This window comes from Callithrix jacchus, chromosome 11 (assembly GCF_049354715.1).
Source record: "Callithrix jacchus isolate 240 chromosome 11, calJac240_pri, whole genome shotgun sequence".
NCBI classification, from domain to species: Eukaryota; Metazoa; Chordata; class Mammalia; order Primates; family Cebidae; genus Callithrix; species Callithrix jacchus.
Genome location: NC_133512.1, coordinates 97,236,466 through 97,261,037, shown reverse-complemented (window position 1 = coordinate 97,261,037; position 24,572 = coordinate 97,236,466). Strand labels below are relative to the sequence as shown.

The 24,572-nt window shown below is 58.3% G+C and overlaps 1 protein-coding gene across 4 annotated transcripts in view; it reads right to left on the bottom strand.

Moving 5' to 3' along the window:
• Positions 1–24,572, bottom strand: part of KCNH2 (potassium voltage-gated channel subfamily H member 2) — a 74,644-nt gene that overhangs the window by 12,837 nt on the left and 37,235 nt on the right. Inside the window, exons 1-4 of one of the 4 annotated variants that reach the window (XM_035254375.3) lie at positions 21,687–21,825; positions 17,505–17,735; positions 1,957–2,121; positions 366–812 (exon numbers count right to left, since the gene is read on the bottom strand). In XM_035254375.3, coding sequence (XP_035110266.1) covers positions 366–812; positions 1,957–2,121; positions 17,505–17,634 — 742 coding nt within the window. In that variant the 5' untranslated portion in view covers positions 17,635–17,735; positions 21,687–21,825. Of the gene's footprint in view, positions 1–365; positions 813–1,956; positions 2,122–17,504; positions 17,736–18,015; positions 18,085–20,598; positions 21,068–21,686; positions 21,826–24,572 lie in introns of those variants that run through there. The other 3 variants (XM_035254374.3, XM_078343452.1, XM_078343451.1) reach the window with 3 other exon arrangements.

Sequence of the window (24,572 nt, the reverse complement as noted above, 5' to 3'; positions counted from 1 at the left end):
GAAAGCCCTGGGACCAGGAGGAGGAAGAGGAGAGGGTGTGCCCCAGGATGCCAGCAGGCAGGGGCCCAGGTGGTGTTCCGAGGCCAGGCTCCTCTCCTGCCCAGGGCATCCCTGCCCAGGCCTTCCCAGGACAGCCAGATCCAGGGGCCCACCACGGCTCTGGGAGTGGAAGAATGTAATGGGATGAATGGACATTTAATAGCACAACAGGCCACTTAATGGAATTAAATAAGTGCTTAATGGGATTTCCATCTCCCAGGCACCCAGGACATCGTGGAAAGGTCGGAAGCCGAGGCCGAGACTGCGGCAAGCCTGGCAGCCGGGGAAGCTGGGCTGGGGCAGGACGGGTCCCGCGGCACCCTCACCGGTGCTGGCGTGGCGCGGTGGCGGGGGCAGCGCCCCGGCGCGCATGGCCTCGATGTCATCGGCCGACGAGGCGCGGCGCACGCTAGCGCAGCTCTCTCGGGAGCGCGTCCGGGCCAGGCTGCAGCTGGAGCCCGAGGCGTCGGGGTTAAGGCTGTGCGCCCGGGGCGGCGACGGGAGCGGGCCGGGCGCGGGGGCGGGCGGAGAGCCCCGGCCCACCAGCGCGCGCCGCTCCTCCGCGGGCCCGAGCCCCGCCACGTGGTTGTCCATGGCCGTCATTTCGTCCAGGGCCAGAGACTCGCTGCTGGGCGCCGCGGGTGCCAGGTCCACGTCCACCACCACGGCCCCCGGGGCTCCCGTGCCGCCCGCGCGGCCCGACCGCACAGATGACTCCCGGGCCGTCAGCGCCAGCAGCGCGGGCAGCTTCAGGCGGAAGGTCTTGGCGCGGCCTGCGGGAGAGGAGAGGCAGGTGGCCGCAGTGACCTCGAGCAGCCGGGGAGGGGGCAAGGCCTGGTAACTGCAGCTCCAACCGCTGCCCGGGAGGGGGCAAGGCCTCCTTTGTACCCTTGGAGCCCCAACCGCTGCGTAAGGGGAACCGGCACCCCTCCATCCCCGCTCCCATGCACAGTAATTCGACCTCAGGTCTCAAAAATCATTCTAGAAGCCAGTCATCATAAACCGCCATATCTGAAGCGACACTTCAGGGCGGATTCCATAAATCATCCCTGGCTCACACCGGCAGCTGGGAGCCATTTTAGACATGAGGAAGTGTGGACACAAAGGCGCCATGTCACACAGCCAGTGGTGCCCCCCACACGCCTAAGTGGGCGGAGCAATGCCAGGGGCCCTGCCCTGAGGATTGGCATCCGCTGAACAGGTAGGGTCAGTGTTATTGACACTGTCCTTTTAGAGCGTGAGAAACCGGAAGGTGAGCACTTTTGTCATGATGCTGAGGGACAGCTGAAAATTGAGCCAAAGAGGCCATTCTGATGGAGGAGGGGGCTCAGAGCCTTTGTTGTCAAGGATAGTCCAGCCCAGGTGAACATTCCTTCCCTCAAAGCCTCTCCTCAGCTAGCCAAGACCCCCAGGAAATTTGACCAGTCCATGGACAAGGACCAGAGGGCAGAAACTACACAGAGCTGAGTCCATAGACAGAGCTTCCTACTGAGCAGAGGAGCCGATCCCAGGTAGTCACCTGCACCACCCTGGGGCTGCTCAAGCCAGGCTGGAGTAAGGACCACTCCCAGGGGATGCTGGGATCAGAAGCCCAGCAGGTGAGGCTAGGCATACAGTGCTATCCCACGCCAAGGACCTGGGCCCTGTCATTCCACCCCTGTGTGTCCAGGGGAACCAGGCCACATCCTCAGGGTACAGGGTTCACTCTCCCACCTCCAAAAGGACCCCCTTACCCAACCACTACATCCTCCCTTCCTGCAGAGCATTGACCTTTGGCAATTCCCAACCCCAGAGAGGTGAGACCATGTAACCGCGAGCCTGGTAACTGCAGCTCCAACCGCTGCCGGGAGGGGGCAAGGCCTCCTTTGTACCCTTGGAGCCCCAACCGCTCCAAGAGTAAAGTATGCCTACACTTACCTGGGGCCAGCCAGCTGGTGGGGGGGCCCCGGTGATTGGTGTCATGAGCCGGGGACCCCACCATGTCCTTCTCCATCACCACCTCGAAATTGAGGATGAACATGATGACAGCCCCATCCTCGTTCTTCACGGGCACCACATCCACCAGACATAGGAAGCAGCTCCCTGCAGAGTGGGAGGACATAGCCCCTTGGTACCAGTGCCCTCTCAGTGGGCAGAGCAGAAAGCCAGGCAGGATGAACCCTGGAGCCCAAGAGGGCCGGTCCACTTCTGCCTCCCCATATGGCCCTTCCTCCCGGGGACCTCCTGTCCTGATCCCCCACCCGGCCACCTGCCTGCTGCCTTCATGGCTCCCCTCAATCTATCTGCCCCAGCTTGTTGCTGCCTCCCCTGCCCCTGTCTCTGCCTATGTGATTTCTCTAGCCCTTTCCCAGGTGCACTTTCTCTCACGCTGGCTATGATTGTTTCTTCCTCCATCTTTGATCTGGTTTCCTCCCCATCTCATTTCCACATATCCTCCCAGGACCTCTGTCTTTCCTTCTCTCGAGGCACTGTAGCATGGTGCTTAAGGCCACAGACTTTAGGCCTACGATATCTGGGTTCACAGCCTGGTTCTGCTGCTTAATCACTTATGCTTTTTTCCCTAAATTATTTAACATCACTGTGCCCCGTTTTTTCCATCTATAAAATGGGAATAATAATTTTTTTTTAGTTTTTTTAACTTTTTGACATAATAATTGTACATGTTTATGGGGCACACAGTGATGCTGCGATACACTAATGTATCTAATTCTTTTCTCATGAGCTGTAAAGATTAACCAAGTCAGCACATGCTGAGTCCTTAGGCAATGCCTGGCATGTGCTGCGCGCTGCAGACGGTCCGCTGTTCCTATCCGTCTCTGTCTCTGTCTCTGTTCTCTCTAGACTAGACCAGCCGTTGTGTCCGCTCACACGCTAAGGACAGACGTTGAGAGCAAGAGTTTCGAAAACTTCACAGCAATTTGGCAACACCACAATATCCACGCATGTGCTCTTGTATTTCACAGATGTACCAGCCTGTAACATATTAGCATTAAAGAAAACTGATCCTTCACCAAAGACTCTAAGAAGCACTGCTTCTAGATCTTTCATCTTCGGTTCGCCTTGTGTTTTTCTCGATCCTTGATTTTTTCTTTTCCAGTCTCCCTCTGTCCTCCAAAGCCCCTGCACCAGGTGAGGTCAGTCCCCCAGGCCAAGCACCCCTGACCTCCCTCGGCTCCCTGTTGAGCACATGGGGCCCCACACACTTCCCCGAATGCTGATTTCTGAAAGAGACGCCTTTAGGCCAAGCACTCGGTTCTACCCAGGTCAGAACCTCCCCACAGGAAGTCCTTAATGAAACCAGAAGGCAGTTAACATCCTGCTCCAGCTCCTCTATGGTCCCTGGGGACCCAGGTAGGCTCCTCATCTCCCACTCTCCCCAGGGAGCCTCTTCCTTCCTCTCAGCTCCCCCTCTGCTCAGCTGTCTTCTCTGCCTCCCAGTGTCTCCTATCCCCAACAAAGGGCCTAGTGCCTAGAGTCACGAGCCCTGGGGCAAGCACTGGCCCGTGGTATCAGTGACAGGCCATGCTAACAGGGAGGCTGCAGCCATGGGGGAGAGGTGAGGGTGACAACCATGCAGTCCCACTCCATCTTAGCAACCCAGCGCCCCCACCCTCCACTGCCTTTTATTTGAGACAGGGAGGGTCTCACTCTGTCACCCAGGCTGGAGTGCAGTGGCATGATCTTGGCTCACTGCAACCTCTACCTCCCAGGTTCAAGCGATTCTCCCGCCTCAGACTCCCAGATAGCTGGGACTATAGCTGCACGCCACCACACCCAGCTAACTTTTGTGTATTTTGATAGAGACGGGGTTTCACTGTGTTAATGAGGTTAGTCTCAAACTCCTGGCCTCAAGTGATCTGCCCGCCTTGGCCTCCCAAAGCTCGAGGATTACAGGTATGAGCCACCACGCCAGCCTCTCCTCACCTTTCTACCTCCTAGAGCCTCCCTGGCTCACCCCTACTCCTGATCTCACACCCACAGAAGGGGTAACAGTTGTGGTACTGTGAGTCAAGGCAGACGCCAACAACCTGGAAGCAGTGACACCCCTGGGAATAGGAGCTGGTGCTTGATGCTTGTCAGTGAGGTCAAGGGGCTGCATGCTGGGGAGCCAGGGAGCAGGCAGGTGGGAAGGGCCTGATGCTGGGAGATGCTGGCCAGGCTCAGGGATTCTAACCAGCTGGGGATTCATCTAGGGGAATGAGGTCCTCTGAAACCTCACTAGGTGAAGGGGCTGGCCAGGAACTGTCCACCCCACCCTGCAGCCCTTCCACTCACCACATCCCAGACCCTCACGGCTCTGTCCGAGGGCCCTGAGCTCAGGGGCTCTGTCTGGGTCTCCCTGCAGCAGCCATGCTTGTCCTCTGACCTCCGGCCTCTGACACACGGTTATGGTGTTGGAAGCCGCAGGGGGCTGGGCCCAGCTGGAGACCATTTGGCACCCAGACAGCCCGCCTGGAGTTTATGCCCTAATATGGTGATGGCCAGCAGCGGCCTGAACAGGGACGTGCCTCACCAGGACTGAGGAGAGGCCAGAGACCAGAGAGCCTTAGCACAAGAGTCCCCAGCAGCCACCCCAAGGACGGCAGCCAGCCAGGCCCTCAAACCTCAGTCCTCACAGGGAACTCGCCTAGAGAAGTCTAGAGTCTGGAGCCAAGATGACCCCAACGTTCAGAGTGGGCTGGAGGCTCTGTCCCCAGTATAGGGCCCCAGAAATTCCAACCTCGAGACCTCAGCACCCCATCCGCTCTTCAGCTCCAGCTGCTCAGCAAGAGAGGTCAGAACGGCATTCTGAAGCCTACCCAGTCCAGAAGCCCACATCTCAAAACTCCCCACTGGGGTCGCAGAAACTAAGTATACGCCACCTCACAGCACAAGCCCGTGCCCCATGCCTGGACACACACACACACACACACACACACACACACACACACAAGAGAAAGAGGGGGGGAGCGGGGGAGAGAGAGAGGGAGAGGGAGGAGAGAGAGAGGAGAATCTGCTGGCCCTGTTACTTTGATGAGATTCAAGAAATGTTTCCTTTCAAAATAACCCTGTCAACGGCCTGGTTATTCCAAAAATGTGAACTGGAGCCCTGCCTGATGGCGGGGGCTGGGGCAGGGGAGATCTAGCGATTGTCAAGGGGATGTGGAAGGAAGGAAAGCCGGGACCCCAGACAGGCCTGAGCTGTCTGAAGCACTGCCTCCAACCATGCTCCTGGGTCAGCCTGGACTTCTGTGAGCTGCCACATCACCTGCTCCCTGCTGTTCAGCCAGGTCTCCCAGCCAGACCCCATCCCACTACCAGCTGGGTTATGAGGGTTGGGAGTCCCTTCATTTGTGCCTGTGCCCACCTACTCGAGACCCCCAGGCCCTCGCTCTGCTCCCCTCTCCCTCGACTCACCCTGGCTTCTGCCATGGCCCAGCTCCCCAGGTCAGAGCCGAAGGACCCAGCTGCTGCAGGCTGCAATTCCACTGAGAGCCACTCTGTGGCAGGCACAGCCCACACTCCCGAGGCAGCCAGCACTGGGCACTCTAAGGGGGCAGCTGGGACAGGCAAGGATGGCAGAGGGGATGCAAAAGGGGAGGGGTTCCCAGTCTCAAAGGGAGGGGGCATGGGCTGTGGAGTCGAGTGGCCTCTGTGCATTGCACAAGAATGACTTTGGGCCAGTCACTTACCAGCCCAGAGCCCTGGGGCGCTCATCTTCAACACGGGGTAACCCTGCCCACCCCCTGGGGCTGTAGGGGCGAAATGGCCTAAGATATGTGAATCTCAGAGCCTGGCTTGAAGCCTCCATAAGCCTGAGACAGAAGAGACGCAGACAAGGGTGGAGGGAGCTAAGCAATGAGAGGCCCCAGGGCCAGCCTGGCTCATGTGGCTGTTGCCAGAACAGTCTGTGCTGGCCCCACTCCCACCCCAGCCTTAGCCCGAGCTGGCTGAAGGCCCCTCACTTTGGGTGAGAATGTTCCCCCTGCCTGGCCCAGGCCTGCTTCCAGGCCCTCTGAAAGGGGTGGCACCCAGGGTGCAACCATCCCTGCGCAGGCACCAAGACTCCTTAGAACCCCCGTGCTTTTGGGCCCAATGGCCCGGGTGAGGCAGGCGGCCAGCCACCCAGCAGGCCTCCAGAGGCCATGCAGCTCAGTGCAGAATGGGAGAGCCAGGCCTGGACACATTCCCAGGGCAGCAGGTACAGCGCCATCCTGCCCCCACCAAAGGTCCCCGTCATTTCTCAGAACACCACGCCGCCAGCTTGCTTTCATTTGGTGCCAGTCCACACCCAGCAGTCTACCTGGGGTGGGGGGCATTGTCCCTGCCCGTCATCCCAACCCACCCGAGGTCAGGGGCTCCACCCAGTTCCCCACCTCTGGGCAACCCTGGCCTAGGCCCGGCCCCAGGCAGGAGCCACACTTGGCTGTGGCAGGGACAGGCCTTATCTCAGCATCAGGTGGGGAGGAGGAGGCTGCAGATGGCCCTGAGAGGCCTTGGGCAACGTCCTGGGGTCAGAGTCTCGGTGCGCTCCTCTGTAAATGAGGTGTCATCACAGCTTCTTCCCAGGCGGCTCTACCCAGGCCTCTGCAAATCACTGAGCACATCCATGCATGGGAAGCATTGAGCCACCATGACCAACAAGACACTGGGTGCCTGCCCGCAGTGACCCACCCATCCAACAGGACCCCAGCTCAGTGCACAGGGCAAGAGGGAGGAAGAGAGAGCAAGCCAGATAGGCAGAGGGGCCCCGGGGAGCCGAGCCGCTCTCCCCAGCCATCGGGGGTCCTGTGCTACCTCTCTTCTGCTGTGACTGTGGGCAGGTCGCCCACCTCCCTGAGCTACAGGCTCCCTGCGGGTACTGTGGGGACAAGTGATTCCTGCACTGGGTGCCAGATGAGATGACAGATGGCTTTGCGGAAGCATCCAGAGCTCGAACAAGGCGGGGTGCTGGGTCCCTGCAGGGAAGGTGACCTCAGGGAAGCAGCCATCCTCGCCCTGGTAGCCTCCCTGCCTCGCTTGAAGCTGGAGGAACTGTGCCTGGGACAGGCCCAAAGTCACGCTGAGGGCAGGGGGCTGGGGCTCCAGTCGGCCTGTCCGCCCCAGGCAGAGAGGCTGTCTCCAAAGCAGCAGCCCAGGGCTGTGCAGTGTCAGGTTATATTTAGCCTGGTGGCGGCGACAGGAAGATGCAGCAGGAGCCGCTCCTGGCAGGGGGCCACCGTGTCACTAACACAGCTCTCATGGGCAGCCAGGGGCCTAGGAAAGGCCAGGGACATTGCAGGCCCAGGGGACAGATTTAGGGAGCCCAAGAGGCCAGTCAGTGAATGAGAGAGAGAGAGGGAGAGAGACAGAGAAGGGGAGAGAGTGAGTGTGCATGTGTGTGTGTATGTGTGTGTGTGCGCGTGTGTGTGTGAATAACAGAGAGAGAGAGAGAGACCAATCCTAAGCTCCTGCCTCCAGGAGCTGGGAAATGCAGGGCAAGGTTGAGGGGTCCTAAGCTCAGATCCTGACCCACAGAAGCAGCATCCCCAGAGAGGCTCCACCAGCCCTTCCAGCCTGAGACCCAGCAATCTGTGAGATCATTTATAGGGTCCTGGAGGCCTCTGTAGTCATCTAGACCCACCCAAACCCACTGTGTGTGGCATGCCTGAGCCACCTCTGCCCTGGACCACAGCAACAGCCTTGGGAGAAGAGCTCTGTGTAGAGAGGCTCCGGAGCCCAGCTCTGCCTCTCGGGAGGTGCCTGAACGGGAAGTCCCACCCACTGCCCTGCTGCTGAGAAGCCCTGGGAAGGTGAAACAAGGGCAGGCTGATGCTGGGAAGCAGCTCTCCACAGCTCCCTGCACAGGTGTCTGAGTCCCCTGCAGTTACACCCCAGCTTCAGCCCTTACCTCCCGCTCCCCGTGGTCCCCACCCCTCTTCCCTCCAACTCTTCCCCACCTTCTAGAACCCCCACCTCCAGAAAGCTCTCCTTGACTGCTCCATCTGACCCACATGGACTCTGCCCTTGGAGCACTCTTCCAAATCAATGCCCCTCGTCTAGAAGGCCACTGTACACTGGCTGGGCTTCCCCTCCACCCGATCCAGATCCCTGAGGCCAGGGAAGGACCAGCAGTTGCAGAAGCAGGGAAGGACCAGCAGTTGCAGAAGGACCGAGGGTGGACTCAGGGGTGGCGATCTGCATTCATGGCAGGTAGGGACAGGCCACATTCCTACCCTCTCAGCTCTCCTCCAGAGTCAGAGCACAGCCCACCCTTTCACCACTGAATTCGCCCATTTCGAGCTGTGGTGCCCTCCAGCCAGGGTCTGAGCAGCCAACAGAACAGCCATGGGAAGTGGAATCACGGTGCCTTTTGATGAAGCAAAATTCAACCTGGTCATCAGTTTCCCAGAACACAGAGGCTGACTACCGAGGACCCCAAGGCAAGGTGGGGAAAGCAGGAACTGCACAAGGTGTGAGACTTCTGAGCCTCAGTCCCCTTCAGCCCCCGCTTCACTGTGACCCCACAGACAGCTGGCCACAGGGCAGTGAAGGTGCACACAGCTGCCACTGGCCACCAGAGGACACTGGGGTCTCCTCCTGCAGTGGTCTGCAGGCTTCTAGGTCTGTGCTCTGTCTTAGCACCCAGCATCCACCAGAGAGCCTGGTGAGGCCTTGATAAAGCCCTGTCTCAATTCCAGCTCTGCCATGGGTCACAGCTTAAACCAAGGGTTATAATTCCTCAGTGACACACACACACAGGACACTGTGAAGCACCAAGGAACAAACATGAGTGCCAATGAAAAGGCCCCGAAAAGTCAAGTGGAACATTCGAGCATCAGGACACACCACAATGATCCAAACATAAACAGCAAAAGCTGGCATCGTTTGCAGATGACACAGTCACCTGCCTACAGACCCCCAAGAAATCAACAGGTAAACAATCAGAACTAGTCAGATCAGAGAGTGCAGCAAGGCTGCGAGATACAAGATCGGCCTGCAAAAATATAAAGCATTTCTCTACACAAGCAATGAGGAAACATAGTCAAAAACAATATATCTTTTACAATAGCAACAAAACCTCTGAAGTATCTAGAAATTGACCCAGAAGGCACAAGAAACCTGTTGCAGCAGCGGGGAATGGGAAACAAAACTTTAAACAAGCAAAAACACACAGAATTGATGTGGTAAACGGAGAGACCAACCAGGCAGGCTCTGGAGTGGGACAAATATTAAAGTATCAGTCCCCTCCACATTAATCTATAGAACCGAACTAATTCCAATCCAGAATCTAGTGGGTGTTTTCTTTCCAGGAATTCAATAAACTTTCTCTAAAGTTTATGAAGAAGGGAGTCCGGGCGCAGTGGCTCATGCCTGTAACCCCAGCACTTTGGAGGCCAAGGCGGAGGATCACCTGAGGTCAGGAGTTCAAGACCAGCCTGGCCAACATGGTGAAACCCCATCTCTGCTAAAAGTACAAAAATTAGCCAGGTGTGGTGCTGCACACCTGTAGTCCCAGCTACTCAGGAGGCTGAGACAGGAGAATCACTTGAACCCAAGACATGAAGGTTGCAGTGAGCCGAAATCATGCCCCTGCACTCCAGCCTGGGCAACAGAGCAAGACTCCATCTCAAAATAAATAAATAAAGTTTGTGAATAAGAAGGGAGATCCAGAGATAGCTATATCAGCCTTTAAAAGGCAGGATGTGGCACATATACACCATGGAATACTAAGCAGCCATAAAAAAATTATGAGTTTGTGTCCTTTGTAGGAACATGGATGAAACTGGAAACCATCATTCTCAACAAACTGATGCAAGAACAGAAAATCAAACACCGCATGTTCTCACTCATAGGTGGGTGTTGAACAATGAGAACACACGGACACAGGGAGGGGAGCATCACACACTGGGGTCTGCCAGGGGGAAATAGGGGAGGGACAGCAGGGAGTGGGGAGTTGGGGAGAGATAGCATGGGGAGAAATGCCAGATATAGGTGATGGGGAGGAAGGCAGCAAATCACACTGCCACGTGTGTACCTATGCAACAATCTTGCATGTTCTTTATATGTACCCCAAAACCTAAAACGCAATTAAAAAAAGGCAGGAGGAAGAGAGAGGATTCCCCTCAGCAGGTGCTAAGACATACGGAAGTCTATAGGTTTTTTTTAAAGCTAGTATCAAAGCAAGAGCCAGTAAATAAATATTTGGAACAGAACAGAGAGCACAGGGACAGACCCATGGCTATGTGGGAGATTAACGTGATAAAGGCTCTCCCACAATTCAGCAGAAAAGAACAGACTGTTTACTAGATGCCTTGGGAAAGTTGGCACATTACATGGAAAAAACAAAATTCGATCCCTACTTGACACCACATACAAGGTAGGCTCAGGATGGATTATAGACCTAACTGAGAATGGTAAAACAATTAAGAGAACAGAAGAAGAAAATGAAGACCCTCTGCAGCCTGAGAAGGGTGAAGAATTTCTTCAAGAGAACATCAAAAGCACAAACAAAACTAAAAATCAATGAAGTTTTTTGCATCAGAATTAAGTATCTTTGTTGGAGAAATTGAAGAGAGACTGAATGGGAGAAGATATTTGCCATATCTCTTTCCAGTTCAACAAAGAATTAACATCTGAAATTCAGTGAATGTTTAACAGCACGCATTTGTGTTTCTAGAGTACACAAGCAACGCTGCAAGTCCACAAGGACAGAAGTCAGTGACATCAAAATTAAAATGAGCAAAGGGGATAAGCAGGCAACTCACAGGAAAGTAAACCCAAGAGGCTGACAGGCCTAAGAGGTGCTCGGACTCAACAGAAAGGAACGCAAATTAAAGCCACAAGAAATCACTGTCACTTATTAGATTGGCAAAATTTAGAAAGGTGGAGAATGTCGAGAGTGGCAGAGATACGGAGGTATGGGAATCCGCAGCTCTGAGAAGGAGGGTGATGACAGGCATGGCAGTACTTAGTTAAGTGTCCACATGTCTCACGATCCAGCACTTCCACTCCTGGGCGTGTATCCCACAGACATCCTCACCCAAGTCCTGAAGGGACCATATCCAAGGATACTCACTACAGCCTCATTGATGGTGGCTGGGAGTTGGAGACATTCTGGGGTCCCTCCCTGGGAGAGTGGGCGGGTGAAGCGTGGCGGCCACATGCCACAGAATCCGCGGCTACAGACTAGATGTCGAACAGCAACCCAGCAGGACTTAAAGCAGATTCCCAAGTAAGAAAAGCGAACACCAAAATACAACATATAGCACAATATCATTTACATAAATTAAATCTATATGCATATATCCAGACAAAATACACATTTGCAAGAACATATGCAAGCAACACATTCACAGTAAGTACATTTGAACGCTTGCCTGTGGGGAGGGTAATGAGACTAGAGAGTGAGATAAAAGGGAAAAGAAAAAAATAAAATGAAAGAGAAAGGAAAAAGCAGTGACACAAATGCTGTGGTTTCAATTATTTGGGGAAGAGGCAGGACCTGGGGCCAGCAGCAGCCTGGGGGGAGGGAGGCGGAGAGGTAGGCAGGGTGCAGGGTGAGGCGGGGCGCACCATAGGAGCAGGGGTGCTGAGGCCCTGGGCCAGGTTCATTTTCCACGATTGCAACAGCACAGAGCTGCAGCCACTTAGGTGACGCCCAGCTTCACGGTGAGCAGAATGAGCTCTGGCACTGCATGCTGCTTTGTGGGTGTCTGTCATCTCATTCCAGGAACACCCTCACACCCCAAAGTGCATCAGGGACAGGTGCTATGATCCCACTCAGCAAACGAGGAATGGAGGCTGGCAAACCCCAACTAGAATCCAAGTTTCCTGAGGGCCTGAGCCCATCATGCCCCAGAAGGTCTCTCTGGGTGCAAGAGAGCAGGCACACTGGCACTGCACACTGGGCAGGGAGGGGACAGCTGAGCTCGGGTTTGGCACTTGCCAGCTGGGTAAACTTGGGCAAGTGCCTCAGCCTTTCTAAGCAAGAGCTTCCCTCCTGTGAGGTGGCAGAGAGAAATCCTACCTTTCACAGGGCCACAAGGACCACCTGCAGTAAAGCATGGTTCCCCCATTTGCAAACTGTAAAGTGCAGTCGCAACAATAAAAGTTGTGCTGCTGGGCAGGTGGCATCACCCCCACCTCAGCTGTGCTCTCTGCGGCAGCTCTAAGACTCTGTCCCCCTACCCCATCCTCCTTGCTCCACCTCTGAGGGTGAAGAGGCTGGGAGCTCCCAGATGCTCCTGTGCCCCACAGTGTCCACCACATGAAGCAGGCTAGAGGACTCCCAGACACGGCAAGTCTGTAACCAAGCTGGAAACTGCTGCCAAGTCACCTGATCCCAGGAAAGGCTCCTGCCCACCCTGTTCATTCATTCATTCAGCAAACATGTGCCGAGCTCCCGCTGTGCACTGAGCAGGCAGATTCAACAGAGAACAAAGCAGATGGGCTGCTCTCCCTCCTCGTGGAGCTGGCGACCTAGTCAGGGGAGATGGACGGGGAACCTCCTCTGGCACTGAGACCTCATCCAGCACTGCAGGAGGCAGCGGGCCAAGGGGAAGACGCTGCCTAGCTCCTAAGGTGCTTCTCATCCTAGATAAGCGCCCAAAAAGGAGAGGGATTCATCTGAGGCCAACCACAGGCCATAGAAGAGAGATCTTTATGAGCCCCAAGACATGGAGGGGACTTTGCGGGAGCCCCACCATGTATTCATCACCTGTCCCAGCACCCCTCCCTCCTCTGCTGACCCTCCTGCCCATGTTGGGAGGGAAGTTCTGTTAAACTCCCTCACACTAAAGGGCTAAATACTTTCTCTATATGGGGAGGGGGCAATGAGAGAGAATGTGTTTCTAAAGAAAAAGGAGCATTCTAAATGCAGAAGTTCTCTAAGGGAAGAGTTTCAGGAACCCTTCTTGGAACCTTGAAAATCATGCCAACCAGGAAGGCAGAAAAGAGGCCCAGTCTCCCCCCATCTCACAATCCCAAGCTGGCCCTTCTGCTGCCCCACGGCTCCCCTCCCCAGAGCCCAAGGCCACCGTCAAACTCTGCTCCCATCCCAGACAGCCCTTCGCAAATATTTACATAGCTCCTCTCCGGGGGCTGCAGAAGACGCAACTCGGAGAAGCCGCGCTCCGACGCTCTCCAGACTCCAGGGCGGGTCAAGGAGTAGCCAGCACCCTTCAACCGTGTCATGCCTGCCTCACCCATGGAATGGGACCGGGATAGGAAGACCCCAGCCCCAGCAGAAGGGGACAGCCAGCCCCAGCTCAGGAATGATCCCCCAGGAGCCCCTCCAACAGCCTCTAATCCAGCTGGAGAAGGGAAGCGTGGAGCCAAAGTGCTGCAGGGCAAGAGGCAACTGGCTCAGAGGCAGGGCCCCCAAGGACCCCTGCGCCCCCATGGACCCCTGCACCCCCATGGACCCCTGCGCCCTCATGGACCCCTGCGCCCTCATGGATCCCTGCACCCCCATGGACCCCTGCGCCCTCATGGACCCCTGCACCCCCAAGGACCCCTGCGCCCTCATGGACCCCTGCACCCCCATGGACCCCCCATGGACCCCTGTGCCCCCACGGACCCCTGCGCCCTCATGGACCCCTGCACCCCCATGGACCCCTGCGCCCCCATGAACCCCCCATGGACCCCTGTGCCCCTGCGCCCACACCTGGCAGCCCTACAGGTTCTCCTACTCAGCCCTGTCTCTAGGCTCACCAGGTCTTGGCCAGAAGGATAGGAATACCCCTGTCCCCAAGATGAAGGGCACTCCCCTGATAGCTTCAGTCCTACAGGAAAAGTGCTCATGTGTCTAAGCCCCATCCTCCTCTGGGATCACTCTGGTCTGCCTCCTATCTCAAGTAGACAAAGCCCACTTATGCACCAATCCCTGTCCCACCTGCCTTCCCAGCCTCAAGGCTTCCCTTCCAGGAAAAAGCTTCTTTGATCCCCAGCTCAGGCCTAGGGGACTGAAAAGAAGCAGAGTGGGTGTCTGAGCTGGGGAGGGGTCAGCCATGAGGGAGGAGGTGAGGCATCATTGAGGACAGGACATATGGCCTTGGGGGATGTAGACGGGCAGGAGGCCCGGAAGAGTGGGGCTGATCACAGGAGGTGCTGAGGGTTTCAAGGCAGTCTCAGGTCTGAGAACTGCAGGAATACCTGGAAGGCTGGGGTCCGAGGCCCAGGACAGAAGCGGGTGGGTGTGGGAGCCACCCTGGGCACAGTGCACTGGGGAGCAGACCTGGATGGCAGGTCCCCACCCCCTCCCCACAGCCACAGCATCAGCTGTTGCAGTGGGGGCCCTCTGACCCTGTTACCATGGCAACCGGCCTGCAGCTGGAGTGGAGAAGCCAATAGACTCTCCTCCAGAGACACAGAGACACCCCCATCCCCACCAACGCACAAGCTCCCGGGACACAGGGACATAGAGGCAGGCCAGTCGGAGGCATGAGCAGCCAGACAGAGTCTTCCACATAGGGGCGAGGACGAGGGAGAGACGCAAGGAGGAAGGATCCGGGGGTGCTGAGACGAGGGAAGAAGAGAGGCGGAGGCATCAGGGAGGAGATATAGACCAAGGGACAGAGAGTCAGCCAAGCAGGCAGGAGACAAAGGCAGGGAGATGTGGGGAGCGGGAGAGGATGCACACAGTCAGGCTGGCTGAGCACGGCGGCAGGGAAGCAGGGAGCAGAGGCAGGAATGAAAAGCAGAGAGGATGCAGGGGACAGAGAGACAGGACTCTGTGAGGTCTGGCAGAGGAGGAGCCACAGCCCCCACGGTGATGTGGGAGCACAGGTGTGGACCCAGCCGGCACCTGCTGCCTGGGGTGCCTCCCCAGGGCCCTGTGGGGATATTACCACCAGCCAGCCTCACACCACTGGGCTCTGCCCCCAATTCCACCTTCATCCCAGGCCTGATTTCAAGGGGCAGTGAGTCCCAGGGACCTCGTGTCTCTCCTTCAGCCCACACTCCCCGAGTCTAGCCTCCCCACCTCCCAGCAGTCCCAGCAACTAAATAATGGGGCTGTCTGGCTCCAGGCCCTGACACTGCACAGAGCAAGGCTAGAGGCACCGACACAGCACAGCTGTCCACGGTGGCGCCTGCCAACAGAAGGCTCCACCTCCTGCCTCACCCCCCCTCCCTGGGGCTGGCTCAGGCAGAGACCCTGAGAAAGGCCTGGACAGAAACTAGGGATGGCACAGGCATTCCTCACCTCCACCTCCCTACTGAGCCTATGTGTGAGTACACACACAGGCACGCACACACGCAGCCCAGTCTGGGCCCGGGATCACTGGAAGGACTGAGTGTTTCAAGGCAGAAGCAACAGAGGCTGAGGAAATCTGTCTGTATCACCTCAGGCCTAGAATGCCAGGATACATGGAGTCCTCGGTGGCCAAGGGCCAGGCTAGCCTGTTGGCCAACAGGAGACAGCTGAGCCCCATGGAAACTAGGTGGAAGTGAAGAAGGGGACAGGCGGAGATGACTGGCACAAGGTTTTCTGGGTCATAGCCCCATTTGGAATCGTAACCTGGAGAGGCGACGAGTCTGAACTTGGGCAGGGGATCTGGGTTCTAATCCCACTCCCTCCACCAATTCACTGGTCATCAGACCTCTGCTTGAAGGAGGAGGAAGCTCCTTCTGCCTGCAACTCGAGTCAGCCAGATGAGGTGATCCCACATTAACTCCTCTGCAGAAGGGGGCCACGGCCATCCTCTCCCAAAGGGGCCAGCGTAGGCCAGGAGGGAGGGCCAGCTCCACCTAAGAGCACTCCACATATATCACAGCCAAAGCAAAGAGCCCTCAGCCCCTGCTGCCAAGAGGCCAAATCCCCAGCACAGCTACATCTGCAGCGGGACTGGCAGGCACTGTCTGTGAACGCTCAGCACCCTTGTGAGGGTCCAAAGTGAGGCACATCATCCCAGAAGCAGAAACAGACTCAGGGAAGGCCCCCAGCTTGTCCAATAGTGTATAATTTCTGGCACTGTCTTAGATGCAAACCCAGGACTTACAGGTTTGTATTCTTCTCGTTACACCTGTGGTTGAGATAACATACAGCATACAGACAGACCTGTAACTACCTGGTGTCATTCTCAACATATGACAGACAGAACAGAGCAGACAGGACTCTGGTCAGACAGACGTAGGCTCCGTCCCAACTCTGCTATTTTCTAGCTGTGTGACTGTGGGGAAGGTTGCTTAACTTCTCTGAACTTCAGTTTCTTCAACCACAAAATGAAGGCAATGGTAGTGTCTACCTCCCTGGGTTGGGAAGAGTGCATGAGATAAGAGAGGTAAAACATTTGGCCCAGTGTCTAGCCCCTAAAATCCAGCCACTGCCTTCAGGCTTTGAGTCTAGTCTCACAGCCCCTGCCCCCTGTCAGTTAGAACCCTGATTTGCTGTGAGAAAACCTTCCACAGGGTGCAGGGACCATGCCCCCTCTAGTGCCATCCAATGATGCCACAGAATGTGCACACCTGCAAAAGTGTGGCCTGCAGGATACCGGGCTTCGCAGGGCCACCCCGGCCAACCCTGAGCACAGGGGCTGAGGCATGGGGCTGGCTGGCCCGGTCCCTCACAGGAAGCAGAGCGTGCTCACTGTCTACAGCAGACAAGCCCCCTGAGGGCAGGAGCCTCCTCTGTCCTGCCCATCTCCAAGAGCCTAGTGCCTGGCAGGCATTTACTCTCACAGGGGTTGAGTAAATGCTTATGGGACACAGGCTAGGAAGCAGTAGGGTTTGCAAGTGTTCTAGAGCTGCCTCTGCAGCCAGATTCTGCCTGCTAGACCCCAGCCTTCCTGCTCTGCCCGCCCTGAGCAGAGCCCACCCCAACAGGGCAGTCTCCTTGTGGGAGCAGCCCCACCCCAGGATCTGTTTATCCGCTCTCCGGAAGCCCAGAGCAGCTGTGCTGGGGGAGGCGGTGGCTGAGCAAAGACACCTGGCGCAGGAGAGGGTGGCAGGGTGAGGCTCTCGACAGACCGCTGAGACAAAGGGAACTGAGGTTTCGGAGAGAGGCACTCACCTTCCCCAGGTGCTGCTGAAGGGCAGGGCAGGGCAGCAGAGAGAGCCAGAATCCTGCAGCCCTCCTTGGCCTCTCCCTCCGTGACATCTCCCAGACCCGTCACCTGACAGAAACTGTCCTAAGGTAGCTAGGGGCCTGTGGCCGGAGGTCAGCACCCAACCGCCAGCCTGACCTTTTTACCTCTATCCCCGCACGCACCTGCCCTCCCACCTCGGTCTAACTCAAATCCAACTTGCTCCAGGTGCCCACACCTGCCCAGGGGAAAAGAAACCAGAAGCGCCAGACCCACAGCCTAGCAACTCCTTTGCCCCCTTGAAAACCATCTCAGCAGAGTAAGGTGCAGGCACCAGAACCGGGCCTCCCACTTGGCACACACGGCAGGACCCCCGCCCGCGTCAGTCCCCTACAGAACCCTGTCCGGGCTCAGGCCATTCTCCAGCTGCCCCCGCAGCCCCGCGCCCCTCGCCGTGGCCCCGCCCCAGCCCGCGCCTACCATCTTTCCGGTAGAAGGCGATCTCCACTTTGCGCTCCTCGGCGCCCAGCAGTGCCTGCGCGATCTGCGCGGCAGCGCGGCGCTGCGTGCGCGGCCCGTGCAGGAAGTCGCAGGTGCAGGGTCGCTGCATCACCTCGGCCCGCGAGTAGCCGCACAGCTCGCAGAAGCCGTCGTTGCAGTAGATGACCGCGCAGTTCTCCACCCGAGCGTTGGCGATGATGAACTTGCGGCCTGGGGGGCGGGGAGGAGCGGGCTCGTGAGCTGGGACCCCAGCCTCGGGGATTCCCAGCCATTCTCCACTCAGACTTAGCGGCCCGGGGACTCCCCACCACAGAAAGCGTGGCCGAGACTGGGGTCCCCAGCAGAGGGCGAACGCAGCGGTGCGTGTGCCCCGACACAGGTGCCTGGCAGGGCCTGACCGCGCGGTGCGCCCCCTCCTCCTCCTGGCCCGCGGGCTGGTTGCATGGCTTCCCCCGGGCAGGTTGCCAGCAGCCCGCCGCCCCCTCCGTACCCGAGGCTGAGGCCAGCCTGGCGGGTGTCAGCAACGCGTGTCAGCAGCCGCGGCGGAGGGATAAACACTGGGCCTAGAGAGGGAGCCTGGGAAAGGCCAGAGATGGCGGCCAGGATTCCCTTTGCATTGGCTCTCTGGATTCTGCTTTTAATTTCCCTGCTCTCCAGGCTGGGGGGGCGCTGCCTGAGCCACTCCTTGCCCTGAGGCTCCCTAGGAAATCACTCCCCAATTATCTGAGGATCCCATCAGGTCAGTACCCCCTAGGACTTATGCAGCCCCTCCAAGGGCAGTCAGGAGCTGAGGGGTGGGTGTGCCAGAGAGGACGAGGGAAGTAACCCGTTGAACACCTGGGACCTGCATCTCATTTGGTACTCTGACAACCCCATAAGGTAGGTGTCATTATCCTCCTTTCATAGATGAAGAAATCAACGCTCCAGAGAAGTTCGGCACCATGCCCAGGTCTTGCAGCTTGTAAATGACAGAGCCAGCTTTTGAACCTTGGTCTGGCAGAGGCAGAGGAAGAAACTGAGGGTCACAGGCAGAAGCCAAGGTCATAGGAGGCAAAGAGAGGGAATGGCAGCTCCAAACCCTGGAAACACCTGGAGCCTGAGAGGGGCCTGAGACATTGGCCCCACCTGTAGGAACAGACCCAAGCAAGGGGACTTGCTCCATGGATGTGAAGCCTTCCTCACATCGAGGATGAGCACCCCCGTGGTTCCATTTCAGCCACACTTGGCTCCCCAACTCCAGGCCTGCCCTGAGAGCCAGGCTGGCGAGTGAGCAGCAGGCAGGTAGCAGCCTCACTTATGCCAGGCAAGACGCTCCTGGGAGAAGAGCTTTTTATAAACAGAAGTTTCCGGCCACTTTGGCCTTTAATGCTGGGGGTTTTAGTAGCAGTTGGAATTCTCCCCCTCTCCTCCTCAGCAGGCACAGCCCTCAGGCTGCAGCCTAGGCAATCCTCTGTGCAAGGCCTGGCTGCTGCAGGGCACCCTGAGGCAGGACCAGGCAGGTGGGACTTGCCTCCTCCCACCTTTTTCAGCTCTCCCTTCCCGGCCCCCAGGAAGTTGCTTTTTGGAACAGGGTCATCTTTTGGTCAGTTCCCAAGGCCCCCCAGACCTTCCAAGCAGCCATCAATTCCAGGAGCCTGGGCTTGCTGTCACCTGAAAAGACCCCCGCTAACTCAGCCTCCAGCTCTGCGGCAGCCCAAGGCAGCCCAGAGGCCCAGCCACACACCCCAGCTTCTTAGAAGAAAAACCACCCCTTGTCCTCACTCCCAGGCCTGGGAGAAAAAAGCAAGTTTCTTCGAAGGCATACCCCACCCCCCCCACACACACCCTTCACTGAGATCCTGAAATACAGGATGGGACAGAGGCCTGCCCCTCCGCTGTACACCTGGAAACTGAGACCCAAAGAAGGAAGAGTCACTCAAGGTCACACGGCAGTCAGTGGCAAAGGTGGGGCTAGAAGCCAGCACCCTCCCACACCCATCCCAGCCTCCTCCCGAGCCCCCCCCCCCACAGCCTCCCCCTGGGTCCACCCCATCTCTCCGCGAGGCCCTCAACCAGTGTCACTGTCTCCACCCCCTCAGGATCATCTTGTTCCTCCACTCCACACAATACTGACCATTGCACTGACCCCTCCTTCCCCCCACCACCGTTACAAGCACACGTTGTCCTGTGCTCACAGGGTCATGGGCAAGGAATGTCATCCTCTCCCAACTCCCAGGGCTCTTGGCAGTCACACCCACTGTAGCTCATGCAGCCTTAGGGACAGGCACATGAATGCTACTTGGGTGCAAACCCACAGCCAGGACATTTGCCTACCGTGGGACCCTTCTAGAAGCCTCCCTACCAGGCCAGCATTGGAGGTGCTATAGTCCCAGTCCCCATAAGGGACAGTGCCCAGAGCAGGAAAACCCACAACTTGGGGGTACCACAGGGAGCTGATTACCCTCAAAGTCCAGCTCTTGCTCCAGGACGCCCTGTCTCCACAGGGCCCATAAGCTTGCAGCCTTGTCAAAGCCACCTCCCCACCGCCCATCCAGGGTCTAACTCATGGGTGACACATGGACTCAGGGTGATGCACACACACTCAAGAGCAGATTAAGGGCTGAGGCTGCATCCTCGGCTTTCCAGTCCTTCAGGCACCACATAGTCAAGATGGGCAAGATCAGGGTGCGCCCTGGACTCTAGGCATCCCAGGGTATGGGTCATAGACACTCTTATGCCCTTGCACCCACACGTCCCAATCTAGGTCCAGGCACCCAGAGTTGGGGACACCTGCACACTCCATCCCACATCCCTTCCCTGCACACTCAGCGTGTCGCACACATTCTCCGATCCCAAAAGCCTGAGCAGAGCTTCCCGCCCCAAGCCCCAACCCCAAGCCCTTTGGCCCGGTGCCCACGGCCCCGTAGCACCAAGCGTTGCCCCCGCAGCTCCCCACCAGAGCCTGGGGCTCACCAGGCCCCAGCGACTCGCACTTGGCGTTGCACACGACCCGGGCACGCCCCCCCATCCACACTCGGAAGAGTTCGGCCCGCCCCCAGAGCCCCCTGCCCGCCCAGCCCCCTCCCCCACTCACTCTGGCCCTCAAACTTGCGGATGATGGTGTCCAGGAAGGTGTTCTGCGGCGCGACGTGGCCCCTCCGCACCGGCATCCTGAGCCCATGGGCGGGCCGGGCGGGCCCCCACCCACCCCGGCCCGGCCCGGCCCCGCACTAGGCTTCGGGTGGCCCGGCCGGGCCGTGGTCCCAGCACCCCGCAGCCAAGCTGAGCACGGGCGGGGCCGAGACTGGACTGCAGGCGCGGGGTCCTCGCTCGGCTCCCTGCTCCCCGCTCCGAACCGCGGGCCCGGCCTGGAGCCGCCTGAGCGCGAGCCGCCTGCCGCCGGCACACCTGTCTCCCGGCCCCAGCCTAGCCGCGGGGCCCGCTCCGCCGCGTCCCCGCGCTGCGGTCTGCCCGCCCGAGCGCCTGGCTCCCGGCTCCCGCCTGCTGCCGCGCGGACAGCCGCTCCGGCGCCCGCGGCTCGGGCAGCGCCTGCGGCTCGGCCCGGCCGCGGAAGGGTTAATGCGGCGCGCGCCCCTCCGGCTCCGGCTCCGGCCCCCGCCTCCCGGCCCCCTCCCGCCTGCCGCGCGCCCGCAGCGCCGCCCTCTCCCCGCCACCCCGCGCGCCCGCCCTTCCTATTGGCTGAGCCGCGCCGATTGCTCCCCCCGCGCCAGCCCCTGGCTCTGCCAGGGTGCCCCCGGGACTCGCGCGCCCCAAAGAGGGGGGAAGGGACCCTTAGGCTGGGGAAGCCTTGAGGACAGGTGCCACGGCCAGCTTGGAAGCGGCCGGGAAGGAGGAAGGGATTCCACCCCCACCCCAGATTAGCGGCTAAGAAACCTGATTTGAAGGGAAACGGCGGGTCCTTCCGCTCTGGTTCCCCACCACGCCGAGCGCCGGCTTGGTACACACAGCGTGCGCTCAGTGCCTACTGTGGGTGACGGTCAAGGACTGGGCCCTGCGAAGACGAGCCGGGGGTCAAGGGACACCCGGGAAATAGGAAGAGCAAGACAATCTGGAGGCCCCAGTTCAGGGGAAATTTAAAATAAGGGAGGGTGAAATTCAGGAGGGGCACGCCCCCTGCCCCAACACACACACACACACACACACACACACACACACACACACCTCTCTCCGGGCTCTGCAGGACTCTGCAGGGGGATGTACAGAAAGGGGCATTCTGACAGCACTTGCGGCCTCCTAGCTGCAGGATCAAAGAGAGGCCCCCGAGCGCGAGGTTCCAGTCGGGGGATCCCCTTGTGCGAGCGGCCCGCCCTCCCCCGGCGGCACGGGGCCAGCCTTGCAGGCCCAATCGGCGGGCTCGGGGCCCTGCTGCGGCGGCCAAGGCCCAGCCCCTCCGAAAGCTCTGGCCTAGCCTCAGGCCCCTCCCCCCGGCCAGCTGGCTCGCTCCAGCTGCGGCTCCCTTATTTAGGCAAGGAGGCCTGGGGATGCTCAAGGGCAGGCGGGGTGTCTGCCCGCCGCCTGCTCATCGCCTGCTCATCGCCTGCATGGGTCTGAGTGAGGGTCTCAAGGCGCAGTGTCCTCGGACTTAGCAGTCAGGCAGGGCCCCGGGAAGGCCAGGGCGGGGAGGCGAGTGTTGACAGCTGAGTGGGCGGGCGGGGAGGGAGGAGTCGCAGCTGAACAGCCGAGGGTCCCCTCTCTGCAGCCCCATCAGAGACCTGTCTAGATGGATGGGGCCATGTGGGGGCTCCTGAGGGCTTGCAGCTGCCTCTGTCCTTGGAGCAGGGGCTGGGTCTTGTCACCAGCCAGAGCCATTCTGGCTTGTGGGGGGGAGGGGAAGAACAAAGGGCAGGGACGGAAGCCGAGTCCCGAAGGAGCAAGGCGAAGAAAGAACTGTCGCGGTGAGACCACCCCGCCCAGACTTTCACCTTCCACCCAAGAACAAAAAGATGCAAGCACTGGGGCCAAATGGGGCCACTGGCCAGCAGATGACACTCTTTTTTATTTGCTGGTGGGTGGGCAGTGACTCAGGGAGGCAGCCAGTGGGAGAGAAGGAGGTGGCTCCACCAGCTGATGCTAAAAAAGTCCAGAGGCTCTTGCCTGTGCAGTTATTCCTTAGGCCCTCCCCACTGCCAGCAGCTTCCTCACACCCCCCAGGGGCCCGGGGCCTTCCACAGCACAGGTTACCCCTCCTTGGTGACTTGGCATCAGGTGCATCTACACATCTGGGTTAGACAGTCATGGAGGTAGAACCCACTCCATGACTGGCCCAGCACCCGCCCCACCCCACGGCCACCCCTGGCTGCTGGGTTGCCTCCCATGAGTCCAGGATGATTCATGGTGAGTGAAGCGTCCTCCCCTCCAGGCCGGGCATGGAGAGTCAGCAAAGGCCAGCAGCTGAGAATGGGCATGAAAGAGTGAGAAGGGAAAGGGACATCTGTAGCCTCCCCTCTCTCCAGACCAAGGGAGAGGGAGAGCCAGGCCCTGAAGGGAAGGAGCTACTCATCTGAGCTGGCCAGCTGTCCTCCACTCCTGTACTCATGTTGCTGGGGCAGGCCTCTGCTCCTATCCCAAAGGGAAGACAAAGGAGTCAGAGGGGCCCTTCGTCCTCCCAAACAGAGCAGAGCCCAGGTGCAGGTAGCCCTCCTTCTATGCACAGAGGCAAGAAGAGAGCTGCTCCCTCAGGCTATGGAGAGCCAGATCTCTCCCTTTCTCCTCCCACCCCACTCCACACACTGAGAAGTCAAAGCCGAATGTAGATTTCTAACTTCCTTGGAGGCTCAGGGTAGAGCCTGAAGGCAGACCCACTTAGCCGCCCCCACAGTCAAGAATTGAGCTGAGGAAGAGAAGCTGTGAGAGGGGGCAAGCTCTCCCCAAAGCAACGTTTCTGGGCCTCCAGATGAGCTGATGGAGAAGCCCCCACTGCCGTCAACTTCCCACCTCCGCTACCCCCAGATCTGGGACAAAGAGAAAAGTGCCCAACCCTAATACCAAGAGTTGGGCTGTTAAGCCTCTAGAACCTGCCCCACCCCCGTCTCAGCTCCAAGAGCCATGTCAGAAACCATTCCTGGGAAGAGCTCTCCTGCGCCCTGTCTGTGGCTGAGGGAAGAGAGAGCTATAGTGAGCTATCCAGGCTCCTCCCAGCTCTCAGAAAGAAACAATTTAGGGAGAAAAGTCTGCAGAGAGCATCCTGCCCACCCTGCTCTCTGCTCCTGCTCAGCCCAAGAGCATGGAGCCAGGACAACCTGGAAGGAAAAAGAGAAATGGAAGCCCGCCCTGCCAGAGGTCCCCCAAGGAGCAGACCAGACTAGACACCACCAGAGCCAGGCCCAAGAGAGCCTGGGGTCCCCACAGAGGACTGGGAAGCAGCTCCAGTCAGCCGGCACAGGAGAGGCAGCTTACAGAGCGGTGGTTCCTGGGAAACACTGGGGGAGAAAGAGCAGCATGAGCAGTCCCTTGATGCTTGAAATATGGTGGGGCTTTTTGTTTTTCTATGCAACTGGATCCCCGGAATAGAGACGTTTTCAGATACGAACTGGAGTTGAAAGAGAAAAGAAAGAAAACAGCATGTCTCCTCTCCGGAAGTGGATGATCAGGGCTTACTGATAGAAGGAAAGTAGGGAGGAAAGAAAGAAGGAAGAAAGAATGGAAGGAAGGAACCCACCTGAAACTCCTTGCCAAGAGCCAGGACTCTCTTCACTCATTGCCCTCTGCGACTCCACATGTAGCAATCCCACCAACCCCTGGCTCATTCCAAGGTCTTCTCTGGACAACTTGATCTCTATCTTTGGTGGGACATTTTCCCTGCCTTTGTGGTGTCAAAAGAAGCAAATAAGGCCCTGGAGACTAGGATTCGGGAGACCTGACTTCTAATTCTGGTTCTGCTACTAGTTACATCAACAAGTGTTTACTGGGGGCTTTCTAAGTACTGGGCCCTGTGCCAGACACTGCTGGGGGACAAGAGGGATAAGCCAGGATCCCTCCTCCAGGGATTCACAGTCTAGTGAGTTTTGAGGGAGACGGTGGGCAGACAGAAGCTGCAGTCTGCAGTCA